Source organism: Argopecten irradians, chromosome 8 (assembly GCF_041381155.1).
Source record: "Argopecten irradians isolate NY chromosome 8, Ai_NY, whole genome shotgun sequence".
In the NCBI taxonomy this organism is placed as follows: domain Eukaryota; kingdom Metazoa; phylum Mollusca; class Bivalvia; order Pectinida; family Pectinidae; genus Argopecten; species Argopecten irradians.
In genome coordinates this window covers 11370739-11389770 of record NC_091141.1, presented here as the reverse complement: position 1 = coordinate 11389770, position 19032 = coordinate 11370739, and the positions used below count along the sequence as shown (strand labels likewise).

At 33.8% G+C, this 19032-nt stretch overlaps 2 protein-coding genes across 3 annotated transcripts in view; one reads left to right on the top strand and one right to left on the bottom strand.

The window, feature by feature from the left end:
- Positions 1–1934: 1934 nt before the first annotated feature.
- Positions 1935–13852, bottom strand: LOC138329351 (U1 small nuclear ribonucleoprotein C-like). 2 transcript variants are annotated; one of them, XM_069276276.1, is made up of 6 exons: positions 13726–13852; positions 10256–10298; positions 4616–4724; positions 4178–4267; positions 3109–3246; positions 1935–2528 (listed from the first exon to the last, which is right to left on the bottom strand). In XM_069276276.1, the coding sequence occupies exons 1-6, from the start codon at positions 13731–13733 to the stop codon at positions 2425–2427; spliced, it is 492 nt and encodes a 163-aa protein (XP_069132377.1). In that variant the 5' UTR covers positions 13734–13852; the 3' UTR covers positions 1935–2424. The 2 variants fall into 2 exon arrangements, with proteins under 2 accessions (XP_069132377.1, XP_069132378.1); XM_069276277.1 differs by having other exon boundaries at positions 4250–4267.
- A 156-nt stretch (positions 13853–14008) lies between these two features.
- The window catches only part of LOC138329350 (nuclear pore complex protein Nup160-like), a 36857-nt gene continuing 31833 nt past the window's right edge, over positions 14009–19032 (top strand). The window contains exons 1-8 of the mRNA XM_069276275.1: positions 14009–14122; positions 15459–15570; positions 15974–16181; positions 16669–16897; positions 17446–17512; positions 17891–18005; positions 18352–18424; positions 18755–18843. Coding sequence (XP_069132376.1) covers positions 14032–14122; positions 15459–15570; positions 15974–16181; positions 16669–16897; positions 17446–17512; positions 17891–18005; positions 18352–18424; positions 18755–18843 — 984 coding nt within the window. The 5' untranslated portion in view covers positions 14009–14031. The remainder of the gene's footprint in view (positions 14123–15458; positions 15571–15973; positions 16182–16668; positions 16898–17445; positions 17513–17890; positions 18006–18351; positions 18425–18754; positions 18844–19032) is intronic.

The window sequence follows — 19032 nt, the reverse complement described above, 5'->3', positions numbered from 1 at the left end:
GTGTAACAGGAGAGGAGAAAATGTAGTGACCAGACTGGAATTCCAACCCGGGACCCTCCAAACACTAGCAGAGTGCTCTACCGACTGACGATGATCGACCCAGTCCAATCACGCTACACTCCTCCCTCCTTTCTCGAAGTCTTTGCCCTCAAAGACATACGAGACCCCTCCAAGCACCACTACCGTAGCTTATTTAATTGGGCGCCAATTTTCTAACAGGACAGGAGAAAATGTAGCGGCCAGACCGGGATTCAAACCCAGGACCCTTCGATCACTAGCCGAGTGCTCTACCGACTGAGCTACCTGGTCACCGATGGTCGACCCAGTCCAATCCTGCTACAATTGATTACAAGTTAAGATTCCTTCTAAAAAAAATAGCAGCAACCAGAATTGTTACCCGACCCTCTATATAAATGTAAATAAAGTAATTTCAACTATTGACCGGTCAATAGTTTGCTGTTATATTGTTGACGTCATAAACACCGGTGCACCGCACCCAAATATTGGTATTCTTTCGGCGAAAGTCTTTCTTGCCAGAAGTTATGATAAGCTTAAGACTGCGGTTCAGGTAACAAGAGTTGTTTCATGCCTTTTCAGTCAACAGTCAAAACTCTTTCCCCTCGGTGTTGGGACAACCCTATAAACTATTTCCCTTGGCCTCCGGAAACAGTTAATCGGTTTGGTCCCAACACCTTGGGAAAAAGAGTTTTAGACTGTTGACAGAAAAGGCATAAAACGCCTGTATGTTGTTACCCAACTCTCTATATAAATGTGAAAAAGTAATTTCGACTTTTGACTGTTGACTGGTGCGGAACGTTTGCATGCGATTTAATGTTGACGCCATAAACACAGGCGCGCTGGACCCAAATACTGGTATTCTTCCGGCGAAAGTCTTTCTCGCCAAAAGTTGTGATAAGAAAAAGACTGTGGTTCAGGTAACAAAAACAGTTGTTTCATGCCTTTTCAGTCAATAGTCGAAACTATTTTTCTTCGTTGTTCGGACCAACCATATCAAATGTTTTAAAAAGTTCATCGGTTTGGTCCCAACACCTCGGAAAATGGGTTTTGACTGTTGACTGACTGGCATGAAAGAACTGTATTCTGTTTACCGATGGACGGAACATTAAAGGTGAAAACAGAATGGAACAGCCCATCATCTGATCATATGGTGGGTCATCCTTGATACTCCATGGGTTACTATTACTGACGTTCATTAAGGGGTTTTAGACAAGAAGACAACGTTTATATGTTATACAAGTTCAGTAATTTTCAGATAATGTGGGTACAAGTTTTGGAAGAGAAATAATTACTTAAAGGCCCACTACCTTTCCGGAGCAAAATATAAAGATTTCTTAAAAACATTAATTACCTCAGAAAATATATACCGATGGCCTAAGATGAGGTTACAACACCAAACATATGCAAAATTTCCTGCGTAATATATGATAACAATGGAGAGTCATTTCGCTGTTTTACCGTCTGTCGCAGTGATAGTCAACTAACGTGCGGTATTTAGGACGACAGGGAAAACATAAGACGACCCGCGTTATGAAAATTAATATTTTATTTATTTTAATTAAATTGTTTAGGGAGGTGATAATAAGTGTAGTATTAACGTTAAGTTAATAACTTTTGCCACTCGACAAAATTATTAATCTCGTTTTACATTCCCATTTTAAAAATCAAAAACCCTTTCGGAAAGGTAGTGGGCCTTTAACGTTTAAACCAAATCAGTACACTTATGATGTTAGCTAAGGGAAAATGCCTGTAAACTGAGTGCACTCTTCCATCAGCAAAGACAATGAAGGAATTTCCAATCTCTCTGGTATTTGTTTCTGGCAAAGGCAGTCTAAAGAAATTGAATTTTGAAAAAATATTATCTTGAATTTTGGTAGGTTGATTTAAGACTTAGTAAAAATAAGTAACACAGCAAATGCTTCAGAAATACTTTTATTACACAAACCAATAAAATCTTCCACACAAGTTATGAACCCTTTCTCACTTTACATCTACACTTCAACCTGTCTTTTACACTGCCATATTTACATCTCGCTCCACTCAATCTACCAACAATCAGCTATAGTCACAGTAGAAATATATATCATTTTTTTTTCTAGTTTTAGATTCATATTTAGGGCCTGGATAAGTAACTGGAATATCCAATATTTTTACCAGATAACAAACCTTTATATCTACAGAAAATCTCAATAACCAATGATCTTTACAGCAAACTTCTGATATATGAATCCGTTGACAAAATCTAATCATACAAAATGTATTTTAAATCACTTAGAAACAAATATATTCTCTCACTTATATAGATTCTCATTATTCAAACACAATAAACACAGGTGTTCTTCTGCTTCTCTAACCAATCACTATAGCTTATTTTCTCCCTCCCCAATGAGTTTGATGATGAAATGTTTATTTGCCACGAGGCGGTCCCTGAATCAAGGGTCCCGGTCGAATGGCCATCCCCATCGGGTGCATTGGTGGGCCCATCATTGGTCCCATAGGTGGACGCATACCTACAAAACAATGTACAGGTTCAAGTTAGTGGAACAGGTAACAATAACATTTTATATAACTGACTTAGTCTGAGGTGTTTAGCAAGTTACATCAGAATGTGGTCGTTCACATGCCAATCTTAGCAAATGGGAATAATTTTGTGAAAAGTATTTTTAAAGTAATAGTTGCTAGTGAAGAAATATTTTACATCAATTGAGATAGATGGAATATTATATCTTTATCCACAATTGAAAAAAAAGTAACTTTGCTGTGGCCAGGATCTCAACTTCAGTAGCCCATATACCATCAAGCAACATGTGCTTAGTTAATTGACAATATTTGAGTACAGATTTGAAGAACCCAGATCTTAAATGGGCTATAAATTTATATTAATAAAAGCATTTTAGAATCAAAAGGAATATAATTATAACTGATGAAAGGAAAACAAAGTATCTCAATGTTTCATTTCTATTGTTATTCAGCATAATATTACTAATTATAAACATCCATCACTTTACTGGTTATTTTCACCGGTCAGAGTTTTCATGATTTGGTCCAAAACGAGAAAATTCAAGTTTAAAAATTTCACAATTTGCTAACCTGGCATCATAGGAGGCATAGGACCTCCATGAGGGGGGCCCATAAGGGGAACTGGGCCACCCATGGGGCCTCCCATGGGACTTGCCATTGGCGGACCAGCAGCTGATGGAGCATTCTGTGGTTTAGATGTTTTGTTACCTGCAATAAGAACACTTTCCTTAGAATACAGAAACAATCAGCTAGTATGTATGGATACAGTTTTCGAGAATCAAATCTATGTTCTATCAACAGGCAAATAAATAATAATGAATTATTAAAGTTGAAATATGTTTCTTTACAACTATAAAGGATGGAGAAAAAACATCTTTGCAATTTAAACATTATAATTTTTCCTCCATAAATAACACAAACATACAAAATTTTGATGGACGAGTACCGTATTTTCCGGACTATAACTGCAAGCCAAGCACAACTTTACGGTACCATTACATGTCCAAAATGATTAAAATTTAAATTCTTTATCAATGTTACTGAGTCATGGTCAGTTACATCAATGATATTTCAAACTGTAAACATGAAAAAATCAATTGAAAATAAACAGCAATTGAAAGGAATAAAAATAAAGTTCATAATCAAAGTTCTGATGAGAAAATAAATACAAAGAGATAAATAAGGAAAAGATAAAAAATAGTTTTATTCACCTTTGTAGATGTTTCCACCATAACTGGGCTGGCAAATGAAACCTGTTTTATCTCAGATTTTTGTTTCTTGTAACCTGATATGACACTGATGCTGCATCATGTACCTGCACTATTTTAACCAGCAGATATCAGGCCTGTATGGTATATAGCCATACACCACATCAACAGTGTCATTCAGATATACAATCAAAACAGAAGATAGTTACCTGACTCTATCTTTTACCTTAAGTTTGTATAATGAAAAAATAAAAAAAAAATGTTACCTTTCCGACATCAGTCGGGGGAGGGCTTGAGGGCAAAACGGATTTTGAGGGAATACACCAACGCGACGAGAATACGATTCAGTTACACAGAAATGGTTAAATATCAGAAATTGACACGATAGCGAGTTATAGGCCGGACAATACGGTGTATGATGGGAGATATACCAGATGGGGGTGGGACCATGGCTCCTCCTGCACCTCCCCCTCCCGACTGGAATGGATTGGACGCTATCTTACCAGCTTTGAATGCCGCCGCTGAAAGACAGAGAGATTTACAAGTGAAAAAGGTGCAAATATCCAGAAGAGCATGACATAAAAAAACTTTCCATTTAACTTCAATTATCAAATAAAGAGTTTTTATATCTTATTCAAATTTTTGTTATTTTTAGAGAGCTTTTCTACAACAATAAAGTAGCTTGCAGACATTATCAGTCAGTGGTAAAGAAGAGATAAAATTTTATCTTAGAAACATCCTGAACATCACTGACATGAGAACAATTATCAGTCATTACTGAATGCCTGGTAATTATATAAAATATATAACTGAGCAATAGATGAATAATCTGCTGAAGTACCACAATGAGATAAAATATGACAACTTACTTGTGTCATCCACCAACTTCTGAACTTGTTCCTCAAGCCATTTCTGGTAAAATAACCTCACATTTTCTTTGTGTTTTCTGCCATTGCAGTGTGTCTTTCTTACTGACGGCTGCAACAAAACAAATTTGCACATGAATCATATCAATAACATGATTATATATTTACAGGACATGCATTACTAATGTGTATTCCATTAATTTAAATGCTTTATGGATAAATTTTATCAAATTCAAAATTAACTCATGATTTGTATGACTTTTAGTATCATGGTAAAGACTATGAGCAATGCAGCTGTTTATTCACACTTACCAGTGTGTTAGCTGTGATTTATTCACACTTACCGAGTCATGTGTTAGGTATGTATCACAGTATAATAGAAATATCTGTGATTTATTCACACTTACCGAGTCATGTGTTAGGTATGTATCACAGTATAATAGAAATATCTGTGATTTATTCACACTTACCGAGTCATGTGTTAGGTATGTATCACAGTATAATAGAAATATCTGTGATTTATTCACACTTACCGAGTCATGTGTTAGGTATGTATCACAGTATATAGAAATATCTGTGATTTATTCACACTTACCGAGTCATGTGTTAGGTATGTATCACAGTATAAGAAGAAATATCTGTGATTTATTCACACTTACCGAGTCATGTGTTAGGTATGTATCACAGTATAGTAGAAATATCTGTGATTTATTCACACTTACCGAGTCATGTGTTAGGTATGTATCACAGTATAATAGAAATATCTGTGATTTATTCACACTTACCGAGTCATGTGTTAGGTATGTATCACAGTATAATAGAAATATCTGTGATTTATTCACACTTACCGAGTCATGTGTTAGGTATGTATCACAGTATAATAGAAATATCTGTGATTTATTCACACTTACCGAGTCATGTGTTTAGGTATGTATCACAGTATAATAGAAATATCTGTGATTTATTCACACTTACCGAGTCATGTGTTAGGTATGTATCACAGTATAATAGAAATATCTGTGATTTATTCACACTTACCGAGTCATGTGTTAGGTATGTATCACAGTATAATAGAAATATCTGTGATTTATTCACACTTACCGAGTCATGTGTTAGGTATGTATCACAGTATAATAGAAATATCTGTGATTTATTCACACTTACCGAGTCATGTGTTAGGTATGTATCACAGTATAATAGAAATATCTGTGATTTATTCACACTTACCGAGTCATGTGTTAGGTATGTATCACAGTATAATAGAAATATCTGTGATTTATTCACACTTACCGAGTCATGTGTTAGGTATGTATCACAGTATAATAGAAATATCTGTGATTTATTCACACTTACCGAGTCATGTGTTAGGTATGTATCACAGTATAATAGAAATATCTGTGATTTATTCACACTTACCGAGTCATGTGTTTGGTATGTATCACAGTATAATAGAAATATCTGTGATTTATTCACACTTACCGAGTCATGTGTTAGGTATGTATCACAGTATAATAGAAATATCTGTGATTTATTTACACTTACCGAGTCATGTGTTAGGTATGTATCACAGTATAATAGAAATATCTGTGATTTATTCACACTTACCGAGTCATGTGTTAGGTATGTATCACAGTATAATAGAAATATCTGTGATTTATTCACACTTACCGAGTCATGTGTTAGGTATGTATCACAGTATAATAGAAATATCTGTGATTTATTCACACTTACCGAGTCATGTGTTAGGTATGTATCACAGTATAATAGAAATATCTGTGATTTATTCACACTTACCGAGTCATGTGTTAGGTATGTATCACAGTATAATAGAAATATCTGTGATTTATTCACACTTACCGAGTCATGTGTTTGGTATGTATCACAGTATAATAGAAATATCTGTGATTTATTCACACTTACCGAGTCATGTGTTTGGTATGTATCACAGTATAATAGAAATATCTGTGATTTATTCACACTTACCGAGTAATGTGTTAGGTATGTATCACAGTATAATAGAAATATCTGTGATTTATTCACACTTACCGAGTCATGTGTTTGGTATGTATCACAGTATAATAGAAATATCTGTGATTTATTTACACATACCGAGTCATGTGTTAGGTATGTATCACAGTATGATAGAAAATATCTGTGATTTATTCACACTTACCGAGTCATGTGTTTGGTATGTATCACAGTATAATAGAAATATCTGTGATTTATTCACACTTACCGAGTCATGTGTTAGGTACGTAATCACAGTATAATAGAAATATCTGTGATTTATTCACACTTACCGAGTCATGTGTTAGGTACTGTATCACAGTATAATAGAAATATCTGTGATTTATTCACACTTACCGAGTCATGTGTTAGGTATGTATCACAGTATAATAGAAATATCTGTGATTTATTTCACACTTACCGAGTCATGTGTTAGGTATTATCACAGTATAATAGAAATAATCTGTGATTTATTCACACTTACCGAGTCATGTGTTAGGTATGTATCACAGTATAATAGAAATATCTGTGATTTATTCACACTTACCGAGTCATGTGTTAGGTATGTATCACAGTATAATAGAAATATCTGTGATTTATTCACACTTACCGAGTCATGTGTTAGGTATGTATCACAGTATAATAGAAATATCTGTGATTTATTCACACTTACCGAGTCATGTGTTAGGTATGTATCACAGTATGATAGAAATATCTGTGATTTATTCACACTTACCGAGTCATGTGTTAGGTATGTATCACAGTATAATAGAAATATCTGTGATTTATTCACACTTACCGAGTCATGTGTTAGGTATGTATCACAGTATAATAGAAATATCTGTGATTTATTCACACTTACCGAGTCATGTGTTAGGTATATATCACAGTATAATAGAAATATCTGTGATTTATTTACACTTACCGAGTCATGTGTTAGGTATGTATCACAGTATTAATAGAAATATCTGTGATTTATTCACACTTACCGAGTCATGTGTTAGTATGTATCACAGTATAATAGAAATATCTGTGATTTATTCACACTTACCGAGTCATGTGTTTAGGTATGTATCACAGTATAATAGAAATATCTGTGATTTATTCACACTTACCGTGAGTCATGTGTGTTAGGTATGTATCACAGTAATGATAGAAATATCTGTGATTTATTCACACTTACCGAGTCATGTGTTAGGTATGTATCACAGTATAATAGAAATATCTGTGATTTATTTACACTTACCGAGTCATTTTAGTATGTTCACAGAGAGTCATGTGTTGTTGTATCAAGGTATGTATCACAGTATAATAGAAATATCTGTGATTTATTCACACTTACCGAGTCATGTGTTAGGTATGTATCACAGTAATAATAGAAATATCTGTGATTTATTCACACTTACCGAGTCATGTGTTAGGTATGTATCACAGTTAAAGATATCTGTGATTTATTCACACTTACCGAGTCATGTGTTAGGTATGTATCACAGTATATAGGTATGTATCACTTAGAGTCATGTGTTAGGTATGTATCACAGTATATAGAAATATCTGTGATTTATTCACACTTACCGAGTCATGTGTTAGGTATGTATCACAGTATAATAGAAATATCTGTGATTTATTTCACACTTACCGAGTCATGTGTTAGGTATGTATCACAGTATAATAGAAATATCTGTGATTTATTTACCTTACCGAGTCATGTGTTAGGTATGTATCACAGTATAAGAAATATCTGTGATTTATTCACACTTACCGAGTCATGTGTTAGGTATGTATCACAGTATAATAGAAATATCTGTGATTTATTCACACTTACCGAGTCATGTGTTAGGTACGTATCACAGTATAATAGAAATATCTGTGATCACTGTGATTTATTAGAAATATCTGTGACACTTACCGAGTCATGTGTTTTTTTTTTAATTGTCGTGTATGTGTCGTGTGAAAACCTATCACAAATTTACGTATTTGTCTCAGCCAAATGAGAAATCGTGATTCAATGTGCAGACACGCACTGATGCAGTGTTGTTGTAACATCGTACACACGTGTAGGAAAATGGCGCCGGGTTGAAGCCATACTTTCACATTTTCAAATACCGGGTGTTTGGGAATTTGAATCGGTATTGCTATTTGATACGACGATAGTTTGATAAATATTTCAGATATCAATCCAAGTCTTAACTGCATTAAAACGTCGTAGCAAATATTTTTTTTTCCAGAGTAAAATACGAAACTTTGCGGCTAAATCATATTATACTGACATGCGTAAACAAACATGGCGGCCGAAAAGTAAAGCATGGTTTCTCCAACTGATCGTGAACTACAGGTACGTTACGTTCACAAATAAACATATTTGAAACTGTAAAATGCATTAAGTAGATGTTTTAGGTAATGATTGTATTGAGTTAGAATCCACGACTGCAGAAATACGATCTGCATCAATGACAAATATCTTTGCCGATTCATGTAAAAAATGACAAGCCGAACGAACACTAAAAAAAGTGTTGACCATGCCGATATGAAGTGTTCATGGAAACATATATCGGCGTATTTTGTTGAAAAATAACCTCCAAGTAAATATGAGCACTATCCACAATTCTTAGTTATTGATAATTTAAATCACCCCTGAAATTAACTTGAATTAAATGACAAAAATAAACCAGCACACACACACATTTTTTTTTTAAAATTCGGTTGATGTACGATGGTCCAGAAAATATCTAAAGACTCTTTTCCCGAGGGTATAGACGTTCAATGCTAACACTTCCCAGACAAAACGCCCATGTTTGATTATTTTTCTTCTACGTTCTTGGACTTGTATTGACACATTATGTGTAGTGTGAGAGTCACAGCTGTTTATGACGTCATAACAATTGCATATGATTTGATTGTTCTACACACGGACAATGGACATTTTCAATTGTGACATCCAGTGATAAATCTATGTTTTGACAATGATGGGACAATTTGTAGGTAATTATTCACACTTACCGAGTCATGTGTTAGGTATGTATCACAGTATAAATAGAAATATCTGTGATTTATTCACACTTACCGAGTCATGTGTTAGGTATGTATCACAGTATAATAGAAATATCTGTGATTTATTCACACTTACCGAGTCATGTGTTAGGTATGTATCACAGTATATATAGAAATATCTGTGATTTATTCACACTTACCGAGTCATGTGTTAGGTATGTATCACAGTATAATAGAAATATCTGTGATTTATTCACACTTACCGAGTCATGTGTTAGGTATGTATCACAGTATAATAGAAATATCTGTGATTTATTCACACTTACCGAGTCATGTGTTAGGTATGTATCACAGTATAATAGAAATATCTGTGATTTATTCACACTTACCGAGTCATGTGTTAGGTATGTATCACAGTATAATAGAAATATCTGTGATTTATTCACACTTACCGAGTCATGTGTTTTTTAGGTATGTATCACAGTATAATAGAAATATCTGTGATTTATTCACACTTACCGAGTCATGTGTTAGGTATGTATCACAGTATAATAGAAATATCTGTGATTTATTCACACTTACCGAGTCATGTGTTAGGTATGTATCACAGTATAATAGAAATATCTGTGATTTATTCATACTTACCGAGTCATGTGTTAGGTACGTATCACAGTAATCACAGTAGTACCTGGCAAGTAAAACAAAATTTAATACATTGTAAATCAGCAAATACATCATGTTAACATAACATTATATAGTATAAATGTTTTCCATGGATCTTCAGTTATTTTTCAGGGTACATTACTGAAAATGGTATTATTGGTGATTAGATATTGTTAACAGCAAACTGTGTCGATTCATCAAAAGGTGAGTTTCAGAGTAGCCCTAGTTTGTTTTTTCTTTTTAGATTAAACAACGACAGCAGAGATTTCCACGTTTTTTATTTTTAGATTAAACAACGACAGGAGAGATTTCCACGTTTTATTTGGTTTTATAGCGATTTGATATGTGAATTTTTCATTGTAATTGGGAAAAATTAGGGGGGTTTGACATTGGGAATGGGGTCATTTACCAACCCCAGTTATGTAAGGAGAAAAATCACTGATCTTACAATACTATAGATATTGATGGTATAAAGAATTTTTCTTTGAATAAGACTTTGAGAGAAGACAAGGCTGGTTTGTTCACTGGTGAGAAATTGGATGATTTTCAATGTCCTAGCTGGGTTGAAACCAATTTTGAATAATATGGAGAAAGGAAAAAATAGTGTGACTTGTATATAATGTTGAATATGGCCTATCACTCAGCTGACAAAACATAAATCTTTGGTTTGGTTGGTACAGCTGTTTTTTTGTCATGCTTACAGCGCCGTTACAATAAGCGTACGTGTTTGGACAGTCTAGTAGGTGGTTCCGTTGATTGGTAGCTAGTCAGTTTGCCAACGACCTTGAATAAGCTGTGTAAGCACGGCTCTCATTGGTTGTCGCTTCAATGTAGGGGCGGAGCTAAACAGTCGGAAAATGTCAGTCGGCGATTACAAGATCAAAAACGTGTACTGTACCAGTAGGCATGGTATACATAAGATGATCGGCATCGTAAGCTTCATACAAACTCTGTGAGAAATGGGTTCGAGATTATGGGATCAGAGCATATACGAATATGAGGCTATACAGGAAGTATGGGTCATTTAAGCAGCAGAAATTGGTAGTTGTGACACAAGGTAAGATTGCTCAAAAGTCTAATAATATACCTATATCCAAATATAGCTTATTGTGTCGTCCAGATAGTGTGTATCAAGTTTAAACTGGATTCAAGAAAAAAAATTCTAGTAGGAGGGGTTGTAATTTTGGGCTGAAAAAACAGTGATTTTTTTCATTTTTTCATGGTTTTTGATGTCATTACCATGGTTTTCACATAACCTGAACACAAGGTCAACTCCTGCTTATCTTTGATCCAATTCTTGAAAATAATTGCAAATATTGTCCAGATTATAAATATATGTATACTTTAATATGTATTGCATGCATGGTTTTCTGACTTTGTTCACATATTCAAAGGCACATGACTTATTTTGCCGGTAACTTGCTATCTTACTGTATGTTGCTGTATATATAAGTACACTCGCACTAAAAATCAGAGAAGAACTATCAATATTATGTACTTGTTGTTTATTTAATTCTGGTTCAACTTAATATCATTTAAATGCTTTAAACTCTCTGAGTTACTAAGTAATATCAGGACATATATTTAATTATTCTGAGGTGAAAAAAAAATTATTTTGAAAATTGTAATCTGCCGATCATATGATCATGACTATAATTTATTAACAAGAATGATCTAAATTTCATTTATATTAATTAAAAGAATGGGGGAAAATGCAAAATATATACCTTTATTTCAATCCAATAACCTTTATTTTTATATATATATCTTTTATTTAAATATTAAAAATACTGTATTGATTTGAATAAGATAACATGTTTCATAATAATGGGCAATTAATTAAAATAATGTTCTAAATTTACAAGCACTAAATTAAGAAAATACAGATAATTTGTTAGAGTAGTCAAATCAAAATTATTTCAATTTAGTCTGATAGAGAAAAAATTTGATTTCTTTTAAATTTGATTTTATTTTAATTACTTTCGCTATTAATAATTTTATCATATCTTTTCTAAAAATAAATTCACACCGAATATTTCTAAAATAATAATACCGTTTTTCTTTTTCAAAAAATGTCGCAAGATTAGTAAAATCCTGAAATTCAATACCTACGGATCTACTATTAACCAATACCACACAAAAATGGCCGTGGCCATTACAGTGATTGCAAAGCTTTGTGACATTCCATCAAGATTTAGATAGGCTCTATTACAACATTAAAAACGTGGTGTATATCATTTTTACAGTTGTTAGCAGTATTGTGTTTTTGAAGTATATGACTCACAAGCTTGTAGTCATAAAACATATTGAAATGGCCATCTGATTGCTTTTCTAGGCTGCCAATCGCCTGCTTGACTTCAGCTTACATAATACACAGACCTGAAAGTGACACCACCAGCCAAGGTGGAAATAGCCCAAGGCTGCTAATTTGGGCCACTGGGGTGTTGGTCAGGGGGTCAGGGAGTGGTCACACCTCTTTTGTTTTACTTAATTATCAAGTCACTGCCTGGTATTTTGGTAGTTTAGTAAAAGTGTACTTGGGACAAACAGGGCACGGCGTTTAGGTTATAGGGGCATGGCGTCAGGTAAAAAGGGCATGGCGCGGCGCCATGCTAATCGGGGCTGTGGGGGAAAACACTATTATGTAAACTAATACCAGTGTATATATATACGTCACACGGGAAGAAGAACAGGTCCGGTAGCACGCTAAATCTGGCTATATAGCTAGATTTGACTATATAGCCAAATCTCACAACACGTATAGTGGACAAATGTAAACAAAAGTGACATTACCTGGTCACAAAATCAGCGTTCACATCGAAAATTGACGATGGACGAATCTTGAGAATCGGCAAAAACAAAATATTTTTGTCATCCAAGATGAATTTTCAGTGAATTTTTAAAATCTGTCGTTGTATTTTATGATACTTGCGCATCCATTCATCCTCATGTTTGATTGAAAAAAGATATAAAATCCAAAATTTCCCATTTGAAATATGCCACATTATCTTGGTGTTTATGAGCCGACTATAACACTTTTTTGTACCATGGTCTATTTGCATGGGATCTGCATGCTCCAAGCACAACACTGTGGCCCGAATCTTCATCAGGTGGGATGTTTATTGTGTACTTCGTGTAAACTGTAAACACTCCATGGGACGACTTGACTTGGATTTACATTTATTAAGCATCATTCCATTACCGTGATAATCATTTCTTTTTAACTAAATATGTTATATAGTCATGCTTTATGCAAAACAATGAATTTGATTATAATTTCATACGTAATCCTAGAATCAAAATCTGAGACGAAATGTCTCAACCCTGCTCAACGTTTTCTTACGAACATAATGAACATCGATACTGTGTACTATACGACTACTATCAATGTTTGACAACATTACCAGACTGTATTTACAGTTTTATGAAACAAATTATCAATAAATACTTACTTTGGCATTCTGAACTCGTCAATGCCCTATAAATGAAACGGTAAAACAACAAATTAATGCAAAATTATTCCCTTGTCCCCATCCACGCCGCAAAAATGGTAACAGGAAGTCGGCAATAAAATAACCTCAAACCAGAAGTGATTAGTTAATTTTGTAAAACTTCTCCCTACATATTTAATGTAAAATTAATGATACATCAACATTTTTTATATCTTTAAATTGTCTTGCATAAAAGCTTTTATATAATCATTATTTATTTTATTAAATACGTTCAGGTTGACATCCGGTTTTTAGAGAGTTTGAAAAATGGCGGAAAGCATGAGTGGGAAGTCTTTTCGCGAAATTGTTGTCCCCTCAAGCCCATCATTCAAATGGAAAGAAATTACTGTCAACACAGGTTAATGCTTATTTATTTTATACTGTTTTCATTTACATTATATGTTTATGATCATTGATTTTATGTTCAGGGGCATGCAGTAAACAACGTGCACATGCTTTCTCTTCCAATTGGAAATGAAAATAAACCCATTTCCATCGTTAAAATTGCATCAAATGTCAACATACGTTACTTTGATTGCAGCTTTAAGTTCTTTAGATATCCACGTCGTATTTTGACTCTGAAGATATTTTAGTAATTTGAATACTAGATCTGTCACTAGAGATTTAGATAATTGAATTCATACTTGCATTTGGCAGGTTGGGCACAACCCTGCGTATGGGTAACAGTGCAGTTACCTGTTTGAGTAATCAATAAGTTACCCAAATGTGGAATTTTGTGTAAGAAAAATGCATGAAGTTGTTTTACTGTTACCCATGTGCAGGGTTGTGCCAAACCAGTTCAGGTTGTGGAAAACGACTTACTTGCGTATTATACGCTAACTGGAGCATACACCCCAATTGCAGTATGGATTATATTTGTTACTAAAGATATATGAAAATGCTTGAAAATGAATTTTTCCCAAATATTTTCACACACATCGCATTTATTTAACTATGAAACAGTACACAAATGCAAAAATTAAATTAATTTGCATGTCAGAAAGTATTGAAAATAGATGCAATACTTTTGAATACTTTTGAGAAAAGTTGCATCAAGTTAGTAACAAACACTTCTACTGCACAAATTATGTTTCCTCAACTATAAGTGGTGCAATCCAAGGAAAATACAACACATATATAAATATATTTAGATACACTGCAATGGTTGATTTACCAGAAACTATGTACCCCTAAAAAATGTTTAAATATTCGGTTAAAAAAATTAATACATTATATTTTTGTCTTACTAAAACTTTCTAATGAGAATTTGAAGCATCATGGCGATCAATTCAAGTGATTATGAGCCATGTCTTCAATGTGAACCATGGAAATGTGCTTACAACCATAATTTAGACATGATGGTGGATAAATAAATTAGCAGTTTATATTAGAATGTCTGCATACTGATTACTGTTTCTTACATAACACAACTCTTTTCTATATGCATGCAAAAGTACAATCTACAGACCTTAAACAGGCAGCTTGGCTATATGTCATATAGACAACAATTATTCTGACTAGGAGTGTATACCAATTAAGTTTTGTTGATAGTTCAAAGACACTTGTGCATACTTGTTTAAAAAAGTAGTTATTTCTCATAATGGTACCAAGAAAAAAACCAAACATCCAGCCTTTGCATTCTGTTTCAGTTATTAATGTTGTATGCTAATTAAGAACACAATTTTGGTTTTTAGGTGCTTCGGCCAGCACACTGCAAGATCTCAAAGTGCCAGACAGTTGTGGTGGGTATTCCTATCTTGACAGTGGTGTGGCTCAGTCAGCAGTCAGGAACCGATTCATTTATTGGCAAGTAAAATTTACTGTTTATAACGAATTAAGGTTCAAATTAGATTAAAAAGTCTTAATAAGGTTTCAGTTTACACATAAAACTACCATGTAACTGGAATTTACCTTTCAATATTTAAATTATATTAATTCAAAACCATATGATATCTCATATCATTTTGTCCGACTGTCTTTAATATATTTTATTATAGCCTAGACTATGCTTAACATGATGTAATAAGTAACTTTCTGTGTAGTAATTGCATGTATTATGGTTTGCATTGGCATTCAACTAAGTTTTGTAAATTTTTAATGCTATGATTTGTAACATTTAAGAAAAGATTGTTACCTTGGTATCTAAGGGTATTGTGATAAGTTGTAACACTGATACTCTTCTCTTTATAATAACATTTGACTACTACAGGAGGACTAGTAATGATGTACTGGAGTTGGTAGAACAGAGCCTCGACTTTAACTTGCTGGGATCACAAGTACGCTTCAAGTTCCAAGACACACAGATCTTTGGTGGTGTAACAGTGTGGGAATCACATGGCAATGTCATCATCCTTGTGGCTACTGTGGCTAGTGTCCATCGCCTCATCTTCCCTCACCCCTCGCGCCTACAGAAAATGGTTAGTTAAGACAAATCTAAAGACAATATCTTAAACAATTTCAGCTGGTATAAAGTACAGTAACTACCTAATTAGCAACTATCTTTGTATTTAGACCAAAAAGTCCCTTTCTTAAGTTCCCACAAAGTCAATTTTGATAAACTTTGACCTGTGTGTAATGTACACTTGGCCACTCCCGCCTTTATAGACAGTTTGACTATATGCATTATGGTATATATTTGTATTGTTATACAGGTAATTTTGGACATGTACAGGCCAATTTTCATGTTTCATTCATTTTAATTTAGACTGTTTGCTCATCAAATTGTCATTCTCAATGCATGAATGGATGGGAGACATTCTTTTTTGTTGACTTAATTTGTTAGCCAGATGCATATAACAAGCATCAATGCAGACTTTTCAAAGGTCTTGGATACTGAGGTTTAATTAAGATTTAGAAACTTAACAGCTATATAAATAACTGACCGTTTATTTGATATGATTACAGGATATTGGCTACTCAGCGGATCAAGTTGTACAGTCTATATTCTATGATGCCTCCTTGATGACAGCGGCTGACTCCAAAAACATGCATATGTTGAATCCAGGGGGCAGCGTAACCTCTCACTTGCACAGTGCTGCCACCTATCTCAGTAGGGACGGAGAAGCTCTCTTTTCATTCTCCAGTAACACAGGAAACATTCTCCTTATCAAAATGCCTCCACCACAAGTCCAAGGTAGTTCATTGGGGCCTTAATTTAATGATTTAAAGATGGTCAGATGTATTGTTATGCGCCATCATGAAACTGGGGAGGGGCATTTTGTCTGTCATATCTCGCTATGTCTTGTTGCATCCTGACAAATTTATGAAAAATTTGACCCAATAAGCGCCTAGGATGTTTAAAAAATAGAAAAAATGAAAGGGTGCTTTAATTAATAAGACAAAATTATTGCAAACCTATACAGTTTTGTGTAGTTTTAGTGTTTATTTATGTCAAGGCAATTGAATTTGAGGCCTCAAAAACGAGAAGGGGTGCTTATAGGGACATAAACGCTTAAGAATTCATTATATATATTTTAGCTATGTTGCACCCTACGTAATTATATAAATAAAATATCTAGCCATCTATCTGTTGCATCATTGGAGACCCATTAAGTATGCGTCGCTTGTAGGTGATGGGTGAGTAGGGTATTATATTTAACTGTGGTCTTCCATCAATGGTATATTATAGTAAAACAATTATTTGTTAGTGGTTATATTATCTTTAAATTCTCTTCCTTGAAGGAGTTGTGCAGCAGTTCGACCTACGTCAGTCCACTATGATGCAGAAACTATTCAGTGGACTAATCAGGTGAAGAAATGGTTTTATATTATAAGATTTATTTAAAGTTTTATGATCAACCATCATTTACAAATACTTATATCACCACTGTCCTATTGCCAAACCTGGCAAATACCTCACATGAACAGATTTGAACTTTAAGCCCAGAGGTGGATGACAAGTGGAAATTGTTGATACCCCTTAATCATTTTGCCAATGATAGAAAAAATCTATAGACAATAATGTATGAAATTAACCTTTTTAATGTTAGAATAAAAAGACTAAATCTTCAGAAATTCAGTGTTATTAAAAAAAAATCATTGTACAACAATTATATCTCAGATGAATGATATCCCTGAATACTTGCTGTCGTTGACATGTCTTTAAATTACTTGTTTGACTTTTCAGAAGTGGACAAGAGGCCACAGACTCGGCTACAAGTATGGTTATACAAATGTTCCGGGGTGAGGTCTATATCTTTGCTGTCTGCAGGGACCACAAATTAAGAATATGGTCAACCAAGGTATACAAAAATGGAGTAGCTAACATGGGCAATATGTTAAATGATAGGTGTTAATTCTAGCTTTAGGGATATATACAATTTAGAGTAAACTAAGAGATTAACATCTGTGTTTTTGTTTCATACTTTTGTGGGGAAGCACTTATATAAAAAAAAAAATTGAGGGTAATTTTTTTGAGATGCTTGAGGTCATTTCCCATTTTCCTAATTTTCTGTAACTTACATAAAAAAACACTGGCGTCAGATAGGTTGTATACAGTTCTTTATCATTCATTTTGTTGCAATGTTCCTTTTTAGTTATTAAATGATTCATTTTGTTGAAATGTTTCTTTATTCTGTGTTTTCTTAGACCAGAGAGTGTATCCTGGCTTACAATCTACTGGAATGTTGCCCGAATGTTAAGCACACCCAGAATGTTGCAGGTACTTTAAACTCTTACTCTAGTGGTATACATATGTGGTTTGAAAGAAGCCAGAGCAGCCCTACTTAAATCCAAGTCTTTCTCTACACTATGTTTTTGATGAGCTATCCATTATTTTTGATATACCATGCTCAATTTTTTGTGTGGAAACTGTCGGTCTAAAATACAGTCAAATCTTGATACCAAAAATCCAATGGACCAAGTTTAAGTATACTTGAATATATATGTAAAAGTTTGGTTGGAAGAAACAAAACATGTCATTAGTTTCAATTTAACAAGTGTCAATGGTACATTCCAAAAATAAATATATATTATTTTTTTTGTATTTTAGGAAGTGGACATACAATCAAGAAAGTTTTAAGCAGCGACTCCATTGATCTAAAACTCTGTGTTTACCTAAATTTTCCTAGCAAAAATCAGGTAAAAATTACCTTTCATACAATATCCAAACACACCAAATAAGTTCTTTGATTGTGGATTTTTCTGAACTTAAGTTTTTCTCAACAAATATTCAGCCAAAGGTTAATACTGTATTGGTAATAATTGTTTTCATACCTATTAATGCTTATGAAACTTTACAATAATTATAACCAAATTTTTCAAAATGAA

Coding starts and splice junctions, on each gene's coding strand:
- LOC138329351 (XM_069276276.1), bottom strand. Junction 4,725..10,255: donor CGTACCTAACACATGACTCG/GTAAGTATGAAT, acceptor GTTTTGTTGCAG/CCGTCAGTAAGAAAGACACA. Junction 4,268..4,615: donor GAAGTTGGTGGATGACACAA/GTAAGTTGTCAT, acceptor TCTGTCTTTCAG/CGGCGGCATTCAAAGCTGGT.